At 39.5% G+C, this 27,363-nt stretch overlaps 1 protein-coding gene and 1 long non-coding RNA gene across 8 annotated transcripts; one reads left to right on the forward strand and one right to left on the reverse strand.

The window, feature by feature from the left end:
- DDX59 (DEAD-box helicase 59) lies at window positions 1-27,280 on the reverse strand. 7 transcript variants are annotated; one of them, XM_068691298.1, is made up of 9 exons: window positions 27,240-27,279; window positions 26,931-27,063; window positions 7,401-8,229; window positions 5,437-5,604; window positions 4,796-4,885; window positions 4,140-4,391; window positions 3,132-3,284; window positions 2,035-2,163; window positions 1-337 (listed from the first exon to the last, which is right to left on the reverse strand). In XM_068691298.1, exons 2-9 carry the CDS (start codon window positions 26,969-26,971, stop codon window positions 74-76), a joined length of 1,926 nt encoding a protein of 641 aa, XP_068547399.1. In that variant the 5' UTR covers window positions 26,972-27,063; window positions 27,240-27,279; the 3' UTR covers window positions 1-73. The 7 variants fall into 7 exon arrangements, 6 of the variants coding, with proteins under 6 accessions (XP_068547399.1, XP_068547398.1, XP_068547401.1 ...); XM_068691297.1 differs by having other exon boundaries at window positions 27,142-27,277; XM_068691300.1 differs by adding an exon at window positions 21,923-22,037 and having other exon boundaries at window positions 26,931-27,263.
- LOC137860719 (uncharacterized) lies at window positions 10,584-11,665 on the forward strand. Its single transcript, XR_011099150.1, has 2 exons — window positions 10,584-11,033; window positions 11,567-11,665. It is a non-coding gene; the product is annotated as an uncharacterized lncRNA (long non-coding RNA).
- Window positions 27,281-27,363: the final 83 nt, after the last annotated feature.

The raw sequence follows: 27,363 nt of genomic DNA on the forward strand, positions 1-27,363 counted from the left end.
TACAAGACATCATAATTCTATGTTTATTTTTTGCCACACTTCCATTATAATTACAAATATACTTATGTCTTTGTTACCTCTGAGAATTATTTTTGTCATGTTTCCTAATGATGTCCATAATATTATCTCCTGTTACAAGACTATTCTGTAACTGCTTAAGTCTTTGTTGTTCCCTCCTCTTTTGGTCATGAAGATATGGGGAATTAAGCAGCTGTGGGGGAAGAATAGTGCCTGTTGGTTTTACTCTCTTCACAACATCCCAGAAGAGTTTCTTGCTGTTGTTATTGATAAAAGTTATTGCAGTTCCACTGTGACCCAGCCGCCCTGCTCTTCCAACCTGAAAAAGCAAAAACTCAAAGTTTAAGTTATCAGTATCAAATGGATTTCCTTCATACCTCCTTTATTTCCTATTGTAAAACAGGTTTAGGTGCAAACGTTAGTTGATGAAAAAGGCCAAATTTCTTTATCTCATCCCCAAAACACAAAGATTTGATACACTCACTTCCTAAATTCGGAACATCTGAAGCTTTAATTGAAATGCACCTAAAATTATCACTTGCTTATGGGGCTTACCAGAAGTCCAATGTTGATACTGAGATGCATGATACAGCCTATATAGGCAATCAAATGCTTATAGTAAATGTCACACACCTGTACATCAAGTAGGATATGTACAAATATTACCATAAAAAAAAAAAACTTTTATTTCAGTGTTCTCATGACTTAAAAGTATTTCTTAGTATTATCCAAAGTGCTTTAAAATTTAGAGAAGAATCTAAGACTCTTTATTTACGAGAAGAAATAGGATTGTAGTACTGGCATAATTCTGATGTGGGGAAAGACCATTTTTTATTTACAACTTGCTTGAAATCTAAACAGAAAGATTATAAAAAGCCAGACAGTAACTGCAGTTATTAACATGGAATACTGTAGATTAGGAGGCCTTCTATTCAGAACAGGGATAACTTCCAAGTTAGATCTTGTTGCTCAGGGTCTCGTCCTCCTGAGTTGCCAATGTCTCCAAGGACAGAGTTCCCACAACCACCCTGGGCAATTTGTTCCACTGCCTAACCACTCTCTTTATGAAAACCATCATTCCCTTTCATTGGGTCAGAATCTCTCTTGCAGCAAGTTATTTCTCATCCTTTCACAGTACATCTCCAAGAATAGTCTGTCTCTGTCTCCTCTGTAACCACCCATTACCAAATGGAAGACAGCAATTAAATCTCCCCTTAGCCTTTTCTTCTCCAGCCCACACAAGTACAGCTCCCTCACCACTCTTCATGTATCACGTGCACCACCCCCCTGACTTTGTCTGGATTTGTTCCACTTTGGTTTTGGTTGGCTTTTCTTGTAGTGATGTCCTCAAAACTGTACACAGAGTTATAGAGTACAGTGGCTTCAAGAATGGCAAAAAGAGGGTAGTAATCAGTTCTCATGACCTGCTACTACATATATGTAAATACACACAACTCACAAAACTTATTTTTAAACAGGAAATCCTCAGGCACATAACACACAAAAAATCAGACACAGGAGATACTGGACCAGACAGAGGAGATACTGAGTAAGAAGAGAGAATGAAAAAGTAGTAAATTTCCTCTGTTGTATTACATGCATACCCCACACTGCAGATCAGCTGCAGCAGGAAGAGGGTTGTTTGGCCTTTCTTCAGACAGACAGTAAAAACATGGTAAACTTTGGTTTCTGCATATGTATACAATTACAAAAGACAGTACAAAGTGGAAAGAATAATGTTGCAAGCAATTGTAAGTAATCTAAGAACAATGTTCTAGTTGTTGGCAACATACAGGAGACGCAAGAACAGTGTTCTGAATTTTTAGTAACTTGCATAAAAACATATAAGACAGTCAAGCCACTGTACTATAAAGACAATCTTGACAATCTTCTGAAGATAAAAATTATCTTTATGTTTGCATCTCAATTTACACTTCCATAAGTGAATGTCATATTTCAGGATACTTTTCAAATAATGCTTTGACAAATAACTAATACAATCTTTTTTATTTTTACCTGATGTACATATTCATCCATACTTGAAGGCATGTCAAAATTTACTACCAATTTGACATTGACAAGGTCAAGCCCTCGTCCAAGGACTCCAGTACTTACTATTACTTCATATTTTTCTTGAAGCAATCCCTGGCAAGGGAAGAAAAACAAAAATTACTATTTTTTATCTGTATTTCAAACACATCCAGTCATAGGCTATAGTTACTCATAGAGTTGTGGTATAACACCAAGCTCTTACATACAGTTGGAAGAGAAATTCCCTGCAGTAAACACAGGGAAGCAGTAGGGGAAGGCACTGTGGGTGGCTTCTCCTTTAGGAAAACACAAACCTATTTGTGGGATTGGCTTTGCTCAAGGACCTGGGTGCACTTGGTGGTTGATGTAGAAAGATGGGGATATCCAGTGTGTGCCTCAAGGAGACGGGTGAAACTAACCTGTATTCTAAGTTGTATGGTTTGGGAAGACACTGCAGAAGCAACAAAGAGCTAACCTCACAAGGATTTGAGCGAACACAGTAATCCAAGCTGCTTCTCCTGTCCTGATTGACCACTTGAACAGATGGGGCCTAAGTCACTGCTGGTTCTTACGGACATGTTGTGAACTGAGAGAGGCCCATGGAAATGGAAGACAGTATCTATATATCTGTTAAGGCACAGGGGATAGTGGTGATGAGAATATACAAATCTGTATGTTGGATGTAACGATGACCAATGATTTTGTTTCATTGTGAAAGAAAGAATGGCCCCCTTTTATTCTTGATTTAAACAGGAGTATCATTTAGGAAGAGATAGAGAGAGAGACCAAAACCACGATACTAATAAAAAAGCATCAACTAAGGTTAAATGCATCTTCAAATTCCTGTTTCAAAGCAAATAGCCCAGGAAATAGTAGTGTCCAGTATTTATCTACATTTAAAATGGTCTCATCTGTAATTTTGCCTGGTCCCATCCATCTTCCTCTTCTCCCCTAACAATACTGCAGGTTTTACTGCAGAAAAGCAGTAAATTATGATGTAACTCATTCAAATTATGCCACCTTTAAAACTACATTGGCCATTTTAAATCTATCAAAACCATTGTACTATATGAGGCACAAACCTGTAATACGGCTGTTCTTTCCACCTGAGACTTTTCAGAATGCATAGATGTACACTGTAGTCCTGTAATCTTATGAACAGCATCGCTCAACAGATCTGCTCCTAACTTGCAGTCCACAAATACCAACACTGGGGGCTTGAAGAGTTTCTTATCCTGGAAAATAAAACAGTTTATAGAAGAAGGTACTGCAACAGTTTGCTGCTCATCATCAGAAACTTGGATTCAATCTCTACTGATTATCTCTAATAGTAACAACACTTTTAGATGAATAAATATTCTTACATTCTAGATAAGAAGGAAAATGATGCCAGCCACGGAACTACATAAACTTGTACATCATAAACATATAATTATTTGTAAAGTCAGAACCAAAATTTTTCTCAATGCATACACTCTGAAGCCTTCTTTAAAAAAAAAAGCTACATGATAATTCTGACTTCCTTTAAGTTTTGAGGTTCAGTTAAAAATTCTTATTTATTTCTTGCATAACCTCAGCCACGCTCCCCAAAGTACTCTTAAAATATTCATATATTCATATGTAATTAAGGTCTGTATTATCCATACAAAGAAGATTCAAGAAAAAAAAAAAAAACACAAACGCTTTCACTGTTCTGTTTTTTTTCCATGATCTTTAAAATGACAAACCACCCCTATGCCATAAAGCAACTAGGACAGTTTAAGAAAATCCTGTTCCTCCTCTATTCACAGATAACCAGTGCAAATCTTTGAGGTGCCATTCTGTGAATCACAAAAGTATCAACGTTGTCTTTTTTAACTCAGTTCGCTGCAGAAAAGGAGGTGTGAGCGACAGGGCTGGAGTAATTCCTAAAACTGCCACTAAAGTTCCTGCATTGCAGCACCACTGAAATAGTTAGTGCAGTTACATGTTCAACATCATTCCACCTCCTCACTACATACCAATCAGAATTAAAGATGAGAACCTAACAGAGCTTTGTAAAGACACACAAGCACTTTTGTAAGTTGTCATGAGAAAAATATTACACTTACGTTTAGAATTTCAAACAGTTTCTTCTTTTTAGATGGTTCTTCTACCCACAAAATAATCTGGCGAACATTGGAACATGGCCGATTCTTTTCTCCAACCGTTATTCTTACAAAATCGTGCAGAAGCTGATTTGCTAGGTGTTCGATGCCCACTGGAATTGTGGCTGACACCAGGATGGTTTGATGATCATGAGAGATGTCTTCCAAAATATCCAGCACTTGCTGCTGGAAACCCATTTTTAACATGGTGTCCACCTGAGTTAAAAACACTAGGTCTGTACCAGACTCCTTAATAAAGAGCAAAATCCTGAGCTCAAATTCAAACATACACATAATGTGTATGATTGGCATGTAATAATCCAAATGCGGAGTACTTTGAGTTAGAAGAAAAGCTACCATGGGAAAATTAAAAATAACTGGTTCACAATGGTCTAGCAGTATTATCCTAGCTGTCAGGTATGCAAGCCCTCTGTAGCCAAAACAATATACATTGTTCAAACGCATTTAAAATTGTTAAAATGAAATTGTCTCATACATAAGAAATGTATTTTATCTTTATAGCAAGCATTCTTTACATTTAATCATTTTGACTAGGCACCCACAGTGACTCTTCAAGGACCTCTGCATAGGCAATACAGCCTTCGTAACTAAAAACTTACTTCATCCACGACGACAATTTTTATGCCATGAAGTTGAACAGAATTTTGCTTCAAGATCTCTAGAAGTCTTCCAGGTGTTGCTATTATAACCTTAAAAATAAAAAAAAAGACAATAACAGGAGTTAAAAATTCCCTGAAAGGAGAGATGATTGTCCTAGAAAAACTATAAAGTTACAGCATTAAGGAGAGAAGGGCAGTAATTAGTGAAATTACTTATGTTCAAATAACTCCAGAAACTTTTATAGATAACTTCATGAATTATGAAGACCTAAAAGGAAATGGCTTTTTAGTATTCTAATGGTAATGTCTAAATACCAGCACTGTAATCTACATTAAAAAGAACTATTTTTGCTGTAAACTACAACTCTGTGACTAATAAAATGGCATGTTTCAGTCCTAGAAAGTGGAATGTTATGCGCAAATCTTTTTCAAAACCGAAAAGGCTACTGTATGTTTAACGTAAAATGTGAAAAAGTATTATTGTAAAAATTTCAATAGTTAACAATTGTTTTAGCAGTTTACACTTAGTCAGGAAAAACTCCGCATCTTTGTATATATACGTAAACAGTAACATTTTTCTTTGCTGTGAGTATCACGGAAACACAACTCTCCAAAGGACCTTTCCCCACTGTGGTCTTTACCTTCACACTTTGCTTGAGACGATGAAGCTGCGGTGGCAGTGGTAAACCTCCTACCAGGAGAACTGTCCTCATGTTCGGTAAACCAGCCATCAGTTCTTTAGCTTGTCTCTCTATCTGAATTGCTAATTCTCGTGTCGGTGCCAAAATAACGGCAGATGGAGTTTCTGCCTAGAAAGGAGGGGGAGGTAGGAAATCTGTTGAACTCAGAATTGCTTTAATTCTTAGGTTAAAAGCTTTCAAGACTACATCTCAGAAAATGAAAATACAAAATATATAGTGCAGATACAATTAGACTGCTAATATCTTTTCTGTGTGATCTGAAGACAGAATATAGAAAGGGATTATACCTGAAACAATATATACCAAGGAAGTCTACCCTTCAATTACTCAACTTCTGAAAACAAAAAATAATGAGTAAGTGCACTGTTAGAATAGCTTCCTGACAATAAAAAAGGCCCAGAAACAAAGAAACCTGCTGGGATTTGTTTCGTTTTTGTTTGTTTAGTTTTGTATTTTAGTTACTGCACTGAATTTACAACAGAAATTCAGAATAAATTCCACATGAACTCAAAATACAGGACGTTAGCTATCTAGAGAGAATGCAAAAACAGCTTCTAGAAGCCTTGATATTACAGGAACAGTATTTTTCTGGATCATTATTTGTTTCTTTCTGTTCTTCAACTGGAATATCTACAAATGACCAACAGAAGCAGGTTATTCCTTTCTTGCTGCATTATCAGAGAAGCTACATAGTTAAATACTTGTATCCAGAAGAACTTGGTTAAATTAAACACTGCTGCCTAGTTGGAAATAACTGGAAACTCACCACCACACAAAAAAGGCTTCTAAGTAGATGAAGAAAAGACAGGAACCATCAAATATTATCTCATAACCAGATTACCATTATATTCTTAATGCCTCATTTCTCTGTTACATCAAAATGAAAATTGTATTAAACAAACAAAACCTTTTCTTGCGAAGTACATCAATGTGTATCCCAAAGAGGGAGAATTAAAGAGATCTTGTAGTAAAATACTGATCGTTGAGAATCCAATTTTGTGCTTGCCATTATAAGAATATAACTGTCATGCAAATTTTAATGATAATCAGACAGAAGAGATACTAGAGTATAATACTCCTGTTGATAAATGCTTCTGTATAATCCCTAATGATATATAGTACTTTGAAGATTGTTACTTTTTTTTTAAAATTTTATATATGTATTTATATATTTTAAATTACTTAGACATTTAAACAGTCCAAAACATCTTTTAGAATAAGGTATAGAATTTTCAAATATATTCTAATTCATCACTTTTTCAATAAAGCCACTAAAGCAATAGTGAACTAATATACAAGGTACAGAATACCATTTGCTGTTATTTCTCATCATAAATTCACATTCTTCTGAAGCACAGGTTTTCTTAACTGCTTTCTCCCCTCTTATATTACAAGCTCTTTGTAAAACCAGATGATATGGGGAGTTATATTACCCCAAATTACCGTAGTTATTTGATGGTCAGCTAAGACTATTTCAACACAAATTACTCCAAGGAATCATATAAATGTCAAAAATCTTTTTTAAGTCACCTGATGCATTACAATCTTGCAACAACTACTTGCAGAGTACCTGGAATCATTTGCATTTCCTATTTTAAGTCATTTAGGAAGTTTACCTCAAAATGTGTTTAGCTTTCTTAACAAGCAGAAACCATCACTAAGTAATATTAATGGAGATGATTTAGCTCCTGAACAAGGTGAAAAAACATTCAAAGTCATTAAAAATAATCAACAGACCACTCCACACACACACACCCCAAGAACCAATGCTCATCAGTCAAAAGTAAAATAAATAAACCATTTCCAATTAAAAAAAAAATACTGCAATTACATTCTCAATTACACTGAGAATCCTGGAGACGGAGCTGCAAACCACTTTATCTAAATACATGCAGTTTTATTACCTCTTTTAAAACCTTCATAATAACAGGGAGTAGGAAGGCCGCTGTTTTTCCTGAGCCTGTGTCTGCACTAGCCACAATATCCCTCCCTAACAGACCAACAGGAATCATTTGCATTTGGATGGGAGTTGGGACTTCATAACCAGAATTCTTTAAATTGCTGTTTAAAGTTTCAGGAAAACCACAGTGTTCAAACTCTATAATGGGTCTTGGAACTTGCTGGCCCTGGATTGCAATACCTAATTGCAGTTTAAGGTTCTCAACCTGCTCATCTTGCAAGCCTAAAATAAAGGAGTGATCTTTGTAGAAATAAGGGGTATTAAGCAGGTCAGCTTCTGCTTGAGATTCCACTTTTGTGGGCTGATCAGATTTCAGCTTTTTCTCCTTCTCTTGAATTTGCAGAAGGTGTTTGGCTTTACACTCCAGGCTACAAATATCTTCATCTGTTTTATCGCAGATATACTCTCCGTATCGACCACAGACAACACATACAGGTTCTCCAGGCTCTGCCCAACGCTGGGATTTGCTGAAGGATTTTATGGGCTCTTCCAAAGAGCCATCTTCATTGGTATTTTGGTTGTCCTTTCCCAAAGATGTATTACCCAAACCAAGATTTGATGGAATAGCTACAGGTTCTGTGCATTCTTGTACGAGTTCATTCGAATCACATCTTGAAGCAGAAGTTTCTGTTGTAACTGATTTACAGTCTTGGAGCTCAGCATTCTCCTCTAACAAAGGTTCTCCAGAAGACAACTTATTTTTCTTAGCTGTACAAGTTTTGTCCTCATCAGCACTCCTCTTGACTTTAACAGATCTTGGCAAAAACATGCTTCTGTACAGTGGAAAGAAAATTGTTAGATGTTAGAAACTACTATCACTGAGAAAGGTAAGAAGTTGAAGAAATAAACTTTCAAACCTAGGAACCAACCCTTAATCCTCAACAAGTTGTAGGAGGATAATCCTTTAAACGATTTTGGTCTTTGCCATGTTGATATAATGTAAAGTAATACTTTAAAACAAAATGGAAGCATGGAACAAAACAGAGACATCCACCTAGCTTCTGATATGAAAAAAAAAAAAAAAAAAAAAAAAAAACCTTTTCATATTCACTATCTACAAATTTAGTTAGTCATATTGAAATGCTCAGAGAGTTTTGTTCCTAAAATGACACATAGACGCAAAATACCCACTCTAGTTTAGTTTAGAAAATTGTTAAAAACAAACAAAATCATCAGTCTTGAAACTGACGTGAAATTTATCATGACACCCTCCCAAGATCACTACTTGTGTTGTCCTTTTCAAAGTTCACCCAAATTTGGTAAAGCTGTAAACTTTGCAATCCACTTGGGGTCCAGCTCTGTTCAGGGAATCAAAGAAAAAGCAAACACCTACGTGACCTATTTGCTAAGCCCCTGCTGTAATACAAGGAAGCTGAATTAAGTGCCCATAAGTAATTGTAACAATATATTCTGAAACTTGACCCCAAAGAGTCGTGGTGAATGGAGTCAAATCCAGTTTGAGGCTGGTCACTAGTGGCATTCCCCAGGGCTCGGTGCTGGGGCCAGTCCTCTTTAATATCTTCATCAATGATCTGGACGAGGGCATTGAGTGCAGCCTCAGTAAGTTTGCAGATGACACCAAGTTAGGTGCGTGTGTCGATCTGCTCGAGGGTAGGAAGGCTCTGCAGGAGGATCTGGATAGGCTGCACCGATGGGCTGAGGTCAACTGCATGAAGTTCAACAAGGCCAAGTGCCGGGTCCTCCGCCTGGGGCGCAATAACCCCCAGCAGAGCTACAGGCTGGGAGAGGAATGGTTGGAGAGCTGCCTGGTGGAGAAGAACCTGGAAGTATTGGTGGATAGTCGGCTGAATATGAGCCAGCATTGTGCTCAGGTGGCCAAGAAGGCCAACAGCATCCTGGCTTGCATAAGAAGCAGTGTGGCCAGCAGGGCTAGGGAGGTGATCGTCCCCCTGTACTCGGCTCTGGTGAGGCCGCACCTCGAGTACTGTGTTCAGTTTTGGGCCCCTCGCTACAAGAAGGACATGGAGGTGCTCAAGGGAGTCCAGAGAAGGGCAACGAAGCTGGTGAGGGGCCTGGAGAACAAGTCCTACGAGGAGCGGCTGAGGGAGCTGGGCTTGTTCAGCCTGGAGAAGAGGAGGCTCTTATCGCTCTCTACAGGTACCTCAAAGGAGGCTGTAGCGAGGTGGGGCTTGGTCTGTTCTCCCATGTGCCTGGTGACAGGACGAGGGGGAATGGGCTTAAGTTGCGCCAGGGGAGTTTTAGGTTGGATGTTAGGAAGAACTTCTTTACCGAAAGGGTTGTTAGACACTGGAACAGGCTGCCCAGAGAGGTGGTGGAGCCACCATCCCTGGAGGTCTTTAAAAGACGTTTAGGTGTAGAGCTTAGGGATATGGTTTAGTGGGGACTGTTAGTGTTAGGTCAGAGGTTGGACTCGATGATCTTGAGGTCTCTTCCAATCTAGAAATTCTGTGAGTTCTGTGAAAACGCCAGATGCTCTCAGTGATCATTCGGTATAGCACAATCCACAAGCAAAGCACAAAATACTGTAACTTTACTCGGAACAAATCATGCCATGCACACCAATCCGTCAGCGCCTTTGCACACCAGTTTTCTAAAGGCAAAGGAAGCCACCCCCGTGTTTACAGAGAGCTTTTTGTCCCCTGTGCGATTCAAAGCAATTCTGAACGAGGAAGGACCATCAGCGACGCCGGATTAGCTAAAACCGCCGCCCGGGCACACGGGCCGATGCCGGGGGCCTCGGGGAATGCCGCCCCCCGCTCGCTGTCGGGCTGGGAGCCAAATTCCCCCCGCTGCCCCCCTCCCGGGCCGCCAGCCGCCCCCCGCCCTGCCCGCACCCCCACCTCCGTGCTGCCAGGGGGAGCCCGCTGCCTCTGCCTCCTTCCTCCTTCCTCCTTCTCCTCCTCCTCCTCCTCCTCCCCGTCACACAGCAGCGACACCGCCTCCCGCCCCGCCACCCGCCTCCCCTCACAAAATGGCGGCGGGCGGGGCGAACTGAGGGAAGGGAGCGCCGAGGGAGCGGGGGGCGGCCCGCCGGGGGGAGCGGTGTCGGGCCGCCTCGGGGCTGCCTGAGGTGCCGCGGACACACACCGAGTTATTTGCAGAACACATCACTGCGTGTGACAGAGGCGCAAAATACGCTAAATAAATGCCTAGCACGTCTATTTGCCCACTTAAAACAGGTGCAAGGGCATGACGGAGCTGTTCATATATGGCAATCAAGGAAATGACTTTATTTCAGTAATAAGCACGCTGTACTTATCCTGTTGCTATGTCACAGTGGAGAACACCAGAATTTATCGCATTTTGCAGAAGGGCAGCAGCAGCTTTCAGAAAGTTGGTGACCACCACCACTGCCTTCCTGCTAACAGCTGATAAATGCTGGCAGCCCGTCCGCCAACTTTTGTGGCAGTCAAGTGGACCAGAGGAGCCGGGAACAGGGTTCAAACATGCACACAAAGCTGGGGCAGGCGGGCAGGTGAGGCACCCCAGCAGCTGGCCCTGTGCTCTGCACCTCTCAGGATCCAGTCACGCTTACACAGCGACTTGGCCTACGCTACGCTGGATTCTGCTGTGGTGGATTTCTCACAGGAGCAAGGTCAAGCTTGTGCACGTGGGAGGGTTTGGTCTGTGAGGGATTTTTAATTATCTGGTACAATTAAAGGACACGGTTAAGATATTGGAAAGATTAAATAGGCTTTTCTAGAACCAAAAAAGCTGTCAAGACGCTCTTTACCCACACTCCTTGCATTCTTCATTGCCTGAAAATCTCCACCTTTCCCTAATTCAGCCTCTGTCATTCCTCTTTGTTTGCACTGACTTTTTTCCCTCCCAGAAAGCTTCTAACATGGAGTAATTTCCTGTTCTTACTTCCATTTTTGAGCAGTCCTTTCCAGAAATTCAAAACATCATTTGCTAAATACAGACCAATATTTGAACAATATTCAATATGCTTCGTATTCTATAAAGACCATATACATATGGGATGTTTTATGTGGGGTATCAGCTATTTCTACTTCTTTGCTAACAGTAGATTTCTGCGACAGAAATGTTAGCCTAACAGAAACAAGTGAATATAAAGAACATTAAAATAACTTTTTATAATAGTAAAATCGCTTGTTTGTTTTGCAGAAAGCTACCATTCTGCCTCACCTTGCCATGAGAGAAAAGTTCTCGCTTCAATTACACCCAAACTCCTAAGATCAGCTAATACCAACCACACATAGCACAGCTCCTTATTGGTTTTGTTCTTCGTGCATATTCCTGACGCTCTGAGCTGCCAAGTGCAGAAGGAATAATGTAGCTGGTGGGTGTATTCTGTGATTCATTTTGGGATGCATGACTTGCAGTTTTTGCTCAACACCGTATTTGTTTCATGAGAACGCTGTTTGGTTAATAATGAATACTTTCTGATTAGGTACTTTTTTATCATAATTTTGGAGATGCACATGTTACGTTGCATTTTTAACATCACTGTTATGTAACACACAATTATAAATGTAACACAAATGGAGCTTGTCCAAACAGCAAGCCTGTCTTGGCTGTTGTTAATACACGTTCTATTCCTCTCACTTTCCCAAGCTTTAAAAAGAATGCTGAAAAATATAAGAATAGATAACCTTGGCAAATTTCATTCCCATTCTTCCAGCTCTTGATGCTGCTAATGACATCTAAATAAAATTTTGAACTTCAAGTTTTGTAACTCTAGAGTTCACCAGATTGTACAAAATATGCCCAGGTAAGATACCCTTAAAAATCCTATGGGAGTTTTGTCTTGGTATCCTTCCTCCTGAAAACTAGTTAGTTCAAACGCTTGCTGAACTAAGTTGGTTTTAAGTCTTGTTAGAAAGCCACTAATAATTAGGACAATCATTTAAGCATATTCTGCACAATTTATCCAGGGATATCTTTATCAAAAATCTTAAGGTTTCCAGGTCATGTTAAAAAAATAGTACTAGCATCTGGATTTTATATAGTCACGTTGTTATTTTTTAAAGCACTAAAAATTTACAATCGCCTTGTCTTAGCAGTGAAATGAGCTTCACACTCTATGCTGCATGTGTTACAGTACAATAGCTGCTACAAAAATTATAATGTGTGGTTACTAGAAATCCATCAAGTATTGTTATTAAAAATCCCTGTCCAAATATACCCCTTATCTAATTAATATGACTCTTCAGAGTAACTTCTTGAACAAATATTAGGAGTTAATGTTATAGCAATGTAATAGAGCACACACAAACCCACATGTGCAAACGAGCTAATGCATACTGACACAGATTCACCACAACAGATAATTTCAATTCATAAATTTATACAATTTTCTGTTGGAATAGTGAAGATATTCACTACAGACAAAAAGGTAAATAATGAAAACTCATTCAAACACAAATTACCAACATTGAAGGATGCCACTTTTTGGTCTATTTTAAATGATACCAAGAAGATTTTTCCATGTTCATTCATGGCTTCCATATCAAATACACAGAAAGCAAGTGTGGCATCTTGGATTCCTGCCCTCAAGTTAATACCAGATACTTTGCCCTACAGTTTCTAACATCTCACAGCCCTTCTATAGAAGAAGTATGAACAGACTTTTTGCATCACTTGTAAACAGTAAATAATTCAGTAACACAAGACTGGATTAAATCAGGAGACTAAAATCCCTCTATTCCCAGGCATGTTCAGAAGAAACAGGTGTTGTGCATAGTAAATCAGAGATGGTATCACAAGCATTTCAAGGAGCTGCTTAGCTGTAGCAGCTCTCCACAGTGATACCTGCCCAGAGCGACCCCTATTAATTAAAACCTCTACCAGAACACAACCTGTAGGCAGCTTTCCAAGAATCTGGCAAGAAAGGTATTCACAAGTTCCTTACAGGGTCTGATTAACATATAAATACACCTCAAAAGGTACGCGTCCAAAATGTTTTAATACGGTACATTTTAAGTTTTCTTTGTAGCAAAAAAACCCTCATGCAAAGTCTGCATCTTCCAAATGGAGTGAACTCCCAGTGTAGGTAAACATACTGAGAATGGACTCAAATTAGTGTCAAAATAGAGCCTAACACGTCACTCCCTCAAGTGGCAAGTGGCAGTACTGACAAATCTAAAAATTAAATTATGCCTCAAAAGAATGTATCAAGGGTGGTATTTTAGGTTTTCTTTATGGTATTATTTTAATTGTCTGCATATGTATCCTATGGATCAGGACAAAGAGCAAGAAATTTACAATGATGTCACTTACAGAATGATTCCCTGCAATTAAAAAAAAAAAAAAGCACATGCCACAGCACCTATATGTGGTGGCAACAAAACATCTGCTGGTAGGGGGAAAAGGAAGGAGGCTGCCTTTCAGACCACATGGAATCAAACACACCTTTAGGGATTGGCCCTTTGTCTGCTCAACCTGATGCTACAAAATTCTTGTTTTTGTTTGCTTCTTTCATGTTTAGGGATTTAGAAGCCATTTTGCAGATTTGTAGGTAAGGTAGTCAACAGCAGCTCAAAGCCAAAGCACACTTAATGAATAGTTCTTTGACTGAATGAATCAGTGAGTCAATGACTCCACTGGTTTCTGAATTACAGCTTTGAAGCAACCACACAGGAAAAAAAAAAACTAGATAATCTAAAAATAAACAATGGTAGCTAACCATTAACTAGTCAATTTTGCTATTATTCATATAAATTGTCCTGATGTAGTACTGACATTTAACACACTACATTTATTTTGAGGCCCAGATTTATTTTTTTTAATTTTGCTTAATGCAAACAGGCAACTCCTGTTAGTAAATAATCAGTAAAAAATCAGTAAATAATAAGTAAAAGAAAGCCTGTACTAAGATTTTTAGGCTTCCTGAGCATTCTTTGTTTGAATAGCCACTTTCTATGGAGACGCTGGTTGACACTACTCTCTGCAGAAATTTGCAGTAAAATTGGAATTAATGCAAGTCTATTTAAATCTGAATACTTAAAGTATATTACTGAGCTGTGGGTTTGTTTGTTTTTAAAAAGCAAACAGCAGTCCTACCCTGAAGCTCTGGCACTGAATGCCAGATTCCCACAGGTACAGAATGTATTGATTTTTCTGTGCTAAGCCTGCCAGATGAGAAGCAGTAATCATCACCTATTTCTGCTATTTGTATTTTTGTTTTACTTCTTGTTTCTCCTTTTATTTCATTTACTGCTTCTTGTTTTACTTAGGAGTTCTAAATGTCATGCTTACAAAACACGAAACACACTGCTTCTGGGTTTCTCAGCTTGGCTTTTTTTTTTTTTCTGTCATCATTTTTTTCCTCTATTAATGTTACAGATCCAACTATTACACTGTACAATTCCTTAGGTGGCTAGACTAAATTTTTATTCATGTTTTTCCATTATGTGACTGTGACACTAGCAGAGATCCACAAAAGTATTCTACAAAAGATAGATGACCTATGTTTGATGTGCATTTCTACCTCCCTCCCCAATAAACCCTTTCCAACCATATTGCTTCTTAAGAGATGAAGCCCTTTCTTGTTAACCAGCAAGTCCAATAAACTTAAGAGTTTATGCTCTGGTATGTTGCATTTGCACTACAGGGACAGTTGTGATCCATTACTGTGGCAGACTGAAAAGAAAAATCCATTATAAGCTTTTTGAATAACTGGATAAAAATGTCCATGACATCACTAAAGCTCTTACCAGCATTACTAATTTTGAAAACAGAAATCGCTGGACTAAGAATGCACTGGGAAACATGCAAGGGAGCTGCTAGAAACTAGACTTTTTACCAGTCTTGTTTAAAATCTATGCCAATATTAATCATTGCATTTAACCTTATTTCCCTACAATACGTTTGGTCCTATTCTGCCTACCCATGAAGGCCTACTTGAATCCTTCACACAGAAATTATTAGAGGGCACAGAAAGGCTCTAAATGAATCTACAAAAGCTAACTCACTGCTGCCAGGGTAGAAGGCAAATTCAGGCTGTCTTTGCTGCTGACTGCCAGCTGCCACTCCTGGCTTTGGCAGCCAGTGGCAGCTGTTACAAAACAGAGGAGCCTTCCAGCGCCTGTACTTTCTGCTAGCGGCTGGCTAGGTGGCTACACAGCTCTAGGATTCAAGTCTCAAAAGCTTCCTTTATGTCAGCCTCCGCTACTGCTCAGAGTGACTGTTACTGTTGGGCTCTAGCCTACAGATTTTTAAAATCTAAAACGTCACCCTGTACACAGAGTATTCAATGCAGTCTTAATAGTTCAATAAAAAAAAAAAAAACACTTCAGGGATAATTTTTTCCACTGACTCACCGTGATGATCTCTGACGTTCATTTTGCAGACCTGTAACTTATTTGGCATTCTTCTCACTAGCAGAATTCTTTGTCACGTGCTAAATACTTTGTACATGACTTCCAAGAAAACAGAGGATGAAGTAATTGTGACTAATTTACCTAAATAAATTTGCATCTTCAGCTAAAATCCTTTCCAAAAGCATTTTCTTGCAATATAGATACCTGGTCACTGAGCCGACCCTTTGTCCATGACTTTTTAACAAAAAAGTATACCAGAGTTCAAAAGGAAAACATTTTATTACTTTAATTCATCTCCAAAATATGTGCATCATTTTCACTGCTCCTTCCCTAGAAGTGTTTCTTTCCTGTTTACTTCTCTTACACAGAGAAAAGAATGAGCAAAACAACTGTTAACATTTCCTATGGCTAACACTCATTTTTTCCCATAACTTTTTTCATAAACACCATATGCATAAATTTGAGAAGCTAGAAAAGCAGGGCTAGAGCCTCCTGCCAGTTCCTCTGTACTAAATAATGTATAACCACTTGCCCAAAGGTTTGTTTGTTTGTTTTCCTATCACCTGTGAGGCCATGGTTTTCATTAGCTGCAACAAATAATATAGTGGTAAAAAAGTAATCTGGATGTGGCCTTAGCAGAATTACCTTTCTGTCCTAATAGCCAGAATATACAACAGAGTGTTTATGCCAGCTGCACCAGTACGGACAACACCTAACTCCATGTAGAACCTATCAACAGAAAGCTACCATGCTGAAATTTGAAATGGAAAAACAATTTTATAGTGGACAAATGGTTTGCATTATATAGCACTGTTAGTGCCAGGAATGATTCAGTGTCATTTAACTAAGACTTCAAATATAGTTCTGCCCCTTTAGTTCTTCATATAATCATTTTGTAAGTATTTCTATGCGAAGATGAAATAAGATAGCTTCCCGTGTAGTAGAACTTCTTTATTTTTTCTTAAAATGTATTTCAATATAGCTAAAAATGCCACAATCGAGTCATTACAGAACCAATGCACTACTCAGATTTTATTGAGTTGAAACACCTGTGCAATGTGTGAAAGCACATGTTAAAATTCCAATATTTCAATTTGCTCAGTTATTTTTCTTGCTTCATCAATACAAATAATAACCATTGATGTGATCATTTAACTAAATTTATCCTGGCACTTGGATATTCATGCACGGCAAGGATGAACTGCCCTCCCAGACAAATGCTACTGTATGCATACATGTGCAACAGTCATCCTACAAAACACAAAAGCAGAGATTTAAGAATGACAGAGTAACAGCACTGAATAGCAAGTCTTGGAGTTATTTATACCTATCTCCTGGCATAAAGTGCCTAGGATGTAAGGGAGTAACACATTTTATGCTATATCCTAATCCGAGAAAACCAAAGCCCCATGGATCAGTTTGAAGATGGACTGGGTAAACAAGAAAAGGAGCAATCTGTGTAAATAGAAAATTAACTTCACCCTAGGCCTTAGTAGTCCATCTCTGAACACAGACCTTGTCAAAGCTTGGCTCTAATTACAGGTTTCTCAGGTTGTTCTTATCTACATTCTTCTAAGAAACCCAGTTCAGACAAAACAACTGAGCTCCAAGTTCAAGTTCAGCTAACTCCGCACTTGCTGGTACCAGCACATTAATTCAGAATATCCCCTCAAATCCAAAGAATAAAAAAGTAGAAATTATTCTTGAATTTGAAAACAGCTTCCACTCCATCCCCTCTAAGTCTAGTGAAGACACTCTCGGAACATAGCTTGGCTCCTCTGATCAGAGAATGGCACTGCACCAAATACTGGATAACGTATGGATTTTTCACATAAACGTAATTCTTACACAGCTCAGCAAGGAAGAACACTATTAAATATGAAAACATAAAACTGAAGAACTATTATCTTATGGGATATATCTAAACTCAGTAATGTATAATTAAGCTTTACAGCATAAAAGAGAATGTTGTCTCTTTTAGAGTATGCATAACAGCAAATACAGTTAAGGTGTGATAAAGCTGAGGCCTTGAAAGGACCAAGTAAGTGGAACTACTAATAAACAGCAATTATAACTATAGTATTCAAGGTTACCAAAAAAAAGGAGATTATATCACTAAATGCTCAAGAAAATAAACCCTTTAACTCCCTTGAGCTTTTGCTTCTATGAACCATTTATCACTATTTACCACTTAGTTACACTAAGCAGACAAACCTCCACTTCTCGCACGTTGTGGCCCTAAGTTGTCAGGCTGTTTAATCACAGGTTGCAGGACCATGAAGCTCTGAAGATAAAGCCACAGATTTGTCCTGAAATTCAGCAAGTTTCCTGAACTTTGTTTGCTGTGAGAACATGCAGGCGATGCACTAGCTCAGGCTGATAAAGCATGGCAGCTATTAAAAAAGAAAGTGAGCCTAAAATACAGAATAGATCTCTCACTACCACACTTGAATGACTGCTCCCTATGCTTTTTATTAGAAAAATTCAAAGATGCCAGTAACCTTACAGCTGGTGACTCCACAATAACAGAGGGTAGCAAGACAGAAATAATGAATGCCTCCTTGTTAAGCAGTTTAGTCTGTACTGTTCCAAGAGAGATCTGCCAAGAACTTTCCATGCAAACCTTATTTTTCTGGGATTTGTAAGTTGGCTACAAAAAATTCCAGCATGATAATGCCTGCTTCAACTCAGATTATAAGTTTAAATATATACTTCTAAATTTTGGAATCACTTGAATTTACACTAAATAAACAATTTAGTACTTCATACATTTTTAGTTTTTATATTGAAAAAAATTCTGATTAGCAACTTTGCACTACGTGTTTTCTAACCCTTTGGGTATTAAAGTCTGAAGTACTGCAGTGTAAAAGGAGACTTTTGTGCTATATGTTAAAGACTCCACTGACGTATTTGCTTTTTAAGGAAAGCAATATGAAATTCTTACGAAAGACTCATGGGATTCTATCTGCTGAACAACTCCGTGGATTCAATCTGTGCAAATTCGTAATACAACTCAGCTGACTTGGGTGTTAGGATAGGTTGTGAAAAAATTGGCAAAATAACACACCATTCTTACACAACGCTTAGAATTTCCATGTTAAAATGGTTTGGTTTTGTTTAAATCCAATGATTCAAAACTGAGCTGTGCTAAAGTCCAATTTCACTGTTCCAGCTCTCTTTTCTGGCACACAACCCATTAGGACAAGGTCATTCTGTACAGTTTCTTGCCACAGCAATATTGTTTTCAGTGGCAACTAGCAAGATACATAGAAATTAGATTTCAGACACAATAGAGGCCGAAGCCCATGCTAAAGAATCTCTCTTTCAGGCAATGGTGAGGTATCAAGAAGCAAGAAGGCTATGACAGTTGCCTAAGCACTGAAAAGAGCTGTGGACAGGTGGTGGCTTAGGCTCATGCCCAAGAGGAAGAAACCTCCCAGCAATTAAAAACTGAGAGAGAGAATCAAAATATACCAATCAATTGGTATGTTCTGGATATATCTGGTGAGATCATTTCAAAGGAAATACTGGAAGGAGCAGGGCCAGAAAATACCAACAGACAAAAGGAGCACAGAAATGTTTCTGCTCTCTAGGCTAATTTCTTTTTTCCTTGCGGAGAAGGTGGAGGGGATGTCCAAAGCACGTTGGCCCCCAGAATATCTCTGCCTGCCTTACAGTTAAGCACAAATTAATACTAAGTAAGCCTATGAAACAGCAATTCCGCTGACAATATTTGCAATTCAGCCAAACATGCTGGGTATGTAAGGAAAAAGGCCAGAGACATGCTTCACCGGTCCCAAGTAGCCTGTGTGAAATGACAAGGAGTTAAGTCATGGCTCTCATTCTCATTCCATTCAGCTTCAGAGTAAACTAAAGCTGCAGGGAAACATCTCCCCTTGACATTAGTGATTTAAATACTTGAAAATAGAGCATTACTGCACTATACAACCTGAACAAGGAAAAAGTGTGGCTAGACAGACAAGAGACAAGTAAGAACAAAGAGCTCCTACCAGATCAGTGGGACTGGGAGCAAAAAACATAAGGTAGAGAAAAGGCTTCTGTGTTACCAACACCGTCTGTTCTGCAAGAAGCTGCAAAGGTAGGCAGTGGTTATAAGAGGGTGTTGGCCCTGGGAAGCATGACAGTGTGTCTTCAATGATTAAAGAGCCAGCAGAAGTGCAGACACACAGCATCTCCATGCAGATGGCTCTTAATCTTCTGCTGATACACAGGAAACCTGCTCTCTAGCAGTAGAGAGGATATTTCTGTGGGACTCAAGTAATGAAATCAGAGCAATATAATAATATCAAAGCCTTATTTGCTACTGCTTGCTACCCAAAACATTATCATTCTGACTCTGAACTAACATAGTTCATCACTTTGTTCTGCACTGTGACATCCTGGCCTCTGACTACAGCTTCTACAACACAATAAAACAAAAATAGTATTTAGAATTCTTATTTTTCATCTCTTTGTGCTTCGGTATCCCACCTCCAATTCATCTCTTCCCTCGAAGTCAAACAGTGTTGCTAATTATACCAGCAAAAAAACACTTAAAGCCTTGGTGGTAAAAGGGAAAAAAATACAGCACTGTGCTCTCTACTTCGCGTACACTTTCTTACTAAGCCAGTTTTTGCTTCCCAGTGTCTCTCTTCTGGTGACCACAACTTACTGCTCTTCCCAATCCTAAAAGAAAACACTGCCAGCTGAGACAGAGACTTAAGTACCCAATCTCAACAGACGCCCTATGCATAGCAAACTGCTCACTCAACTGAACAAGCTGGACCTGCATCAATGCAGGGGTTCATTGCAATGATATCTCTCCTGCTACCTTACATTCTCCAGTCAGGCAATTGCTTCCTTTCTGTTAAGAACAGAAAATAAAGCAGGGAAGAGCTTGCCACAGACAAGATTTGCCAGACCAAAGAGAAACTTACAGATTTATACCCCATCATCTCCACTTTCTTGTACAAAATCTCCAGGGGTTACTTCTGTTGCTTCACATAACCATCCCCTTGATTCAATGCAATGCCTACAGGCATGCTCTTACCCTGGCTGCATCTTCCCTCATTTAGTAAATTGTCATCTGTAAGGACTGTACTGTGGCTGTTAAGACAAAGCCTGTATTATGCGGGATTATGAAGAACTGTGCAGAACTAAGAGTCCCAGATGTTCTTTGTCTGGCTTAACTGTGTGCAGGGCAATGACCATCACAACCCGGGCTCACATATTCCCTTAAAGAGGAAGTTTCAGCCTTCCTTCATCCTTATTCAACTACACTGGGTACTACAAAGAGATGGCTCCGAGTCTGGCACCCTTGATTTCGACTGCCACTTCCATATTCTGTGTGAACAGTGGAACCATGGCTGCTCCCTGCCCAGGTAAGACAGCCAAGAGAATGCCTTGTGCTTCACCACAGCTGTGTATACTGTATGGCAGCAGCTACCCGGCCTCTGGTTGCTTTAGGGCAGCTGAGAAAGAGCTAGTTGATAGGTACTGGGGTGGAGCAGTTGATGAGAGTCTGCAGTTAAGCATATAGTCAGCTGAAGTCATCCTAAAGAAATGGGCTCTACTTCATAACATCAGTAAATGAAGATATGGTAATATATGGTGACTATATGGTAATATCCACACACAATATAGGGCAGTATTCACACACAGCTTTTAAGAAGCTGTCAAGAAGCATCATTACTGACATTAACAGAATGGGCAGAGAATTAAATTGTGCAATTCTTAAATGAGCAGAATCCTATTAGGATCAACATTTGTTTCAGCATGAGAGCAGCCGGATTAGTGTCTGCAGTAATGGACTATGATATTTACATGTTTATGTTAACTGGTCAAATAGATCTGCAGCAAAAAGTTGTAATTCTATCCATTTCCAATAAATTTCTATAGGTGTTATAGTAAAGGTGAAGTAAAAATCTTTAACATTACAGTTATTCACATAAAAACAAAATGCTCTTTATGAATCATTTAGCAATAGATACTGTCACTAACCAACCAACCAAAGAAACAGACCAAATGTAATACTGGAGTCATATGACTGGAGGGGCTTAAAGATGCAGGGGGCTGCACGCTGCTGGATGGGTACAAGGGAAATGACAGAGGGAAAAGCGAAATTATACAGAAGCCTTCAAGAAGACAGCAAAGTTACGGCAAACCGTTACAGATGGTATTAAAAAAATAAAATTCTAACCTTAAACAGTGGTGTGAAAGGTGCTGACATAACAGAGGAACTCTTTACGTGCCTTCTTGGTGAATAAACAGCTAATAGAAAAGTAACCATCCAATCCACTTAGCAGTTTTTCAACCTGCTGGAAACAAAGTGCATGACATTAAATGCTGGAAAAGCTGTCACACCAGAGTAGGTAAAGCATCCCACGTATAACAGATGGGGACGTAAGTACCCCGAACTGCTGGGTGGTAGGCTAAGTGATTATGTGAAGGTTAACCAGAGCAGTGAAGACTAAACAAGCAGAGGACAGAACAACCAGACAGATGCATAAGTCTTTTGTAGTTAATTTCTCTTTTGAGACTCTGTAGAAGAAAGAAATCATCCGGGTTATTTCTTCAAGAACAAATATTCTGCATGACACCTTTAACCCAGAAAGCCAATTACATACAGACTTAAATTTAATCACGTCTGTAGTGGCAGTGATTTCAAATGGGAACTACACATACAATTAACCTTAAAAATCTTTGTTGGAGCCTAGTATTTATTACTAAATATAAATGTAAACACATACATTTAGTTTAGGGCGACCATTAAAGTAATTGTTGCTCTTTCCATGTTTCTAATATATATTGAAATAGGAGACTATTTAAATCAAGTTGTTCTACATGAGGCTTAGACATCCTATACATTTTCGTACATTGAAAATGTTTCCAAATTAACTCTAAGGTATACTTCTTTAAAGCTACTCAGAAAATATTATAAACAAATTAAAATGATGGCAGAAGAGAACTAAATGTAGTAGAATTCTGGGCACTCAAATTGTGATGACCTTCCCATGTGTGCATAACCAAAGTCTCCAGGAACAGCAAGGGTCACAAAATACCGATGAATGGACACAGCACAACTCCTTGTGAAGCACACCTTCCACAGCCACTTTTCAAAAAGCATTCCAGCTATTTGTACTTCTTTCCTAACAAAATCTTTAAAAAATCCTCAATAACATGCAACCTCTCTGGAAGTTAAGGGAAACTTAGAAACTACCTAAAAATTCAGTGGATTAGATAATGATGTTTTGAAGTAGATAAATAGAATAAAAAAACCCTTCTTCAGGTAGTTCTGCGCTATTCTCTTGCTTTCCCCTCTTCATCCACCTTCACTACCATGCCTTCTAAAAACATAATTCTGTTGCAATTAATTTTTCCCATTCTAACAGAGCATTCTCTAGTATTTGTTGCTGGTCTCATTCAGACACATGCGGGCTTCAAGGAAAACTGAAAGCAGGACCAAAAGATGGAAAACTAAAGTCTATTCATGCTCTACCAACAAACATGCATATGCTTCCAACAAATTACCTCTTTTGAGCACTGAAAACTTTCTTCACGTACAGAAGCAGAATGAAAAACAAAACATCCAGTCACTTCAGTATAGTTCAGGATAATTCAACAGGAAAAAGCGCACAATTTAGTACTTGCTCTCATTCACACTTGGTAAAAAAGTCTTCCTAACTAATTTAAACTTCTTAGACCTGAATACACAATTCAAAAACTAGAGACACATCCATTTTCCTCTGAACTAGAGTACAAATAAAGCTTTACCTAACAGCTGTCATTATGGTAATAACACTGCATTTTATTTTTGTACAACATGTTTTTTGAATTAAATTACCCATTATAAAATTTATTTTACAGTGCAGCTAAGCTAGCTCTCGTCTTTAAAGGTAACATTTGTAAAATCATGCTTAGGATTTTCCTCAGAAAACAGTTCAGGCACCTCGATGGCCATAAAGGAAATAGATTTCTCTTACTGAAAGAGGGCAGGATCTATTCTGTAGGTTTCCAATAAAAAACATCAGTTATAGTAGGGGAAACAGTAGTATTCTCTCTCTGCACACACACCCTGATGGTATTGGAACGTTAAGAAGAGAACAGTGGAATTAGGGAGTACTACACAGTGCCCAGAAAGAGAAGTCATCGAAAAACCCCTGGCACAAGTACAATTCCAGGAGATGGGCAGGACACGAAAGCTGCCAATGGGAAAAACAGATGTAAACCAACAAACAAAAAAATCTTGGAGAAGACACAAAAGTAAGCAGAGAAAAAAGGACAAGGGAAGACAAACCAACACATTGTAAGTATCAAGCAAGCTGAAAGTTTTCATTTCTGATTGCAGATTAATAGAACTTGAAACATGAAAAATACTTAACTGTTCCTGCACTTTTGTATCATCCTGAAACAGGAAGAGCACACTCCCCTCCAAAATCATGCCCTGAGAAAACTCCTACCTTGCAGAAACTGCATACATACATTCCCGTAATGACACCGGAGAAGTTTAATTATTCAGACAATCACCTGCACTTAGCAACACCTATTAAAAAAATATACTTTCCTAACTCTCCCGCTTTTACTGGTCTTATCATCACTTATGAAGAAGTATTTAAAAAAATACTGTAAGATTTAAAGGCTGGCATATCATAGAATCATAGAATATCCCGAGTTGGAAGGGACCCATAAGGATCATCAAGTCCGATTCCTGGCACCGCACAGGTCTACCCAAAAGTTTAGACCATGTAACTAAGTGCACAGTCCAATCGCTTCTTAAATTCAGACAGGCTTGGTGCAGTGACTACGTCCCTGGGGAGCCTGTTCCAGTGTGCAACCACCCTCTCGGAGAAGAGCCTCTTTCTGATGTCCAGTGATATAAAACGTATCATATAACATATATATCCACATAGCAGTGATTCAATTTCAGACATCATCCTTATGTTGTAATATCTATCAGTGAATCCTTTATAGACTACTTGTTCAGTCTCATACATCCAACCCAGACCTTCTAAGGTCAACAAGCACACTTCTAAGGATTGCAGCAGGATGTGACTGGTCCTTCATCTGCACGTTGGCAGTCTGGCAGCATCACATCAAGCTGGGCACGCTGCCTCTTCACCAGGGGCTACAGGGCACACCTCACCCCTCAGCTGCTGCCCTTTCTGTCACGAGTGCCGTAACCTCTAGAAGAGCTAAGAAAAATAAATGGGAGCATCTTACGTAGGCAAATTTCATAGTAGTAATTAAAGATAATATCCCCACGATGTTCTTCCTAGCCTTTTTCCAACATCAGGACTAAAGTATTACAGGCTAGAAAACTTTCCATAAACTGCTGTTTGTGGATTTTCCCTACTACAGTAGTTTAAAGCAGCTGTTGCTGGTTGGTATTGTCAATTAAAAACATTTTACTTCAATGTTATCACACAGTATTATTAAAAAATATATAAATATATATGTATATAGAACTTATTCCAGCCTGAACATTCCCTAATCTAGTGCTAGCCCTAATTTAGAGTACGGACATGTACTCTACACACAGCTTTTTCAGAAGCCCCGTGAAATCTTGACACAAGTCAGAAAACCAAGATACATCATTGTTAGTCAAGGTTCGTTCCACTATCTCTCAAGGTTAAGACTATTAGCAACAACTATTAGCAACAGCCATCATCCACACCATTATCCATAGCTTCATGGTCAGATCTGTTCCTGGTGCCTGACACTGGCTACAGGCTTGGTACAACTGCTGGGTGCGTGACCAGGCACGTGACAGTGAAGAATCAGGTCTATGATATAATTTCAGAATAAAAGCGGGCAAATGGGTTTCTAATCCAGGGGAGAGGGAAGGTGAGCAAAGGAAGGGAAAATGAAGGAAAAGACATCTGGGAGCTGCTGGTTTTATTTCTTAATGCTTTGTATTTCCACTTGGAATAAACTTTAAAGTATAAAATACTTTGCAACAAAAAGATTGTGTACAGAAGAGATTATCACTATTTAAAATATTTTGAGATGAATAGACAGGAACAAAGCAGAAGGGGATGAGTCCTCGCTCAGTTTTTCCGCTTATCTCCTCTGGACAATTAAATTTTAATCGTTTTCCATGTTGACTGTCGATATCTTTAACAATGCAGTAACCAAGATCACATCTGGCATGTTTGCAAAAGCAGAAGAACTGGCACGAGCAACTAGTGGTGGTGGTCTTTTTCACTTACACAGACTTCATATTCATGTGTTCACTTCTAAAAGCAAGCTAAAAACATTTTTATTACACTTACCACAGCCCACCTGTTCTAAAAATTCTTCTGGGGCTTTTAAAATCTTGTGACCTTTTAAAGTGGACCCATACCCATCATACCTAAACAATGGCCTTAGAATTTTCATAATCATGTCTTCCTGTAAGTCAACCTAACTTTTAGGTATTTTCTTAGTCATACAAGAAGCAAGTGACTTGGAACATAGGAACTTGTTTTAGGTCTAATCATTTAAGGTTTTAAAGTTCCTGAATTCCAGGTGTTTGTTGTTATATATACACGAAGGATTAAACAGGCTTTCCAGAAACAATGTAAAAAATCCATATCAGGTAAAATAATTTTAAGTGTCTTATATGTAACTTAGTTCCAAAGTATATTAAAAAAAAATAAAAAAATAAAAAACCTAATTCAGGAAAACACACAAGTGCAGGTGTAACTTTAGTTGTTGAAAGCTAGGTATGTGCTCTTTCTGAATGCAGAACATGTTCCTGAGTCACACCTATATTTTAATTTGTTCTTATTCCTCTTCCTGCTGGGGAGGATCTGGGAATTTCAGCCATATGCGTGCTAAAAAAGGGATTTCTAAACTTTTCTCCTTCCCTGCCTCCTGCTGCATGCTGCAAACAGCAAGCCCTTGTTTTGTAGCTGGCTGTGCAGCACTTATGAGCGGTATGCATGACAGCCTGGGAATCCCGTCCCAGAGAGCATGTGTCAGCAGCAGCTCCTCACACGCTGGCCTCCCCAAACCCCTCATTTATGTGCTCACTGCTGGTAACTACAGGCTGCTGGCACTAAGGCTGGGGAGCACAGCACGGCCTCCTAATGACAGCCTGGTATCACCAGCGCTAGCAGCAGGGCTAGCCGCGGAACCACACCAAGCCCTGTGCCCTGATCCATTTCAAGTCCTCCTTGGAAGTAACGAGATGACAATTTCCATAAAACACCCCCTGAAAGCCTTACCGCTGCGTGCCCGGGCTGCACCTAGAGCCTCCCCTCCACATTCAGCTGGGGGATATAGAGCTGCTGCCGGGCGGGCGGGGGGCGAGCGGGTGAGCTTATTCTTGCTCGGGGCAGCTCCCTTCACGGAAAACCTCTGCGAAAAAAAAAATTAAAAAAATAAGTTTCCAGCCAGGCGAAGCGACTGCACAGAGCAGGAGACGCTCGGGATCACCTCAGCGGGCCGGACCCGGAGGGAGCGCTCGGGCCGGATCCCCCCACACCCCTCACGGGGTCCCTGAGGGGGTCGCTGAGGGGGTCCCGGTCCCTCACCGCCCCCGGCGGCCTCGGCCCGGGCCCAGCGCCCTCCCGCCCCGCCCCGGCGGGGAGGCGGCAGCGCCTGCGCACGGCGCCTCGCCCGGCCAGTGCGGCAGCGGCGGGCGGGCGGCAGCCGCAG

The sequence above is a fragment of the Anas acuta genome, chromosome 8 (genome assembly GCF_963932015.1).
Source record: "Anas acuta chromosome 8, bAnaAcu1.1, whole genome shotgun sequence".
NCBI classification, from domain to species: domain Eukaryota; kingdom Metazoa; phylum Chordata; class Aves; order Anseriformes; family Anatidae; genus Anas; species Anas acuta.

Coding starts and splice junctions, on each gene's coding strand:
- DDX59 (XM_068691298.1), bottom strand. CDS start 26,971: ATGTGGAGGGGAGGCTCTAGGTGCAGCCCGGGCACGCAGCG. Junction 8,230..26,930: donor TGCAGCCCGGGCACGCAGCG/GTAAGGCTTTCA, acceptor TCCACTGTACAG/AAGCATGTTTTTGCCAAGAT. Junction 3,285..4,139: donor AACTGTTTGAAATTCTAAAC/GTAAGTGTAATA, acceptor TTTATTTTCCAG/GATAAGAAACTCTTCAAGCC.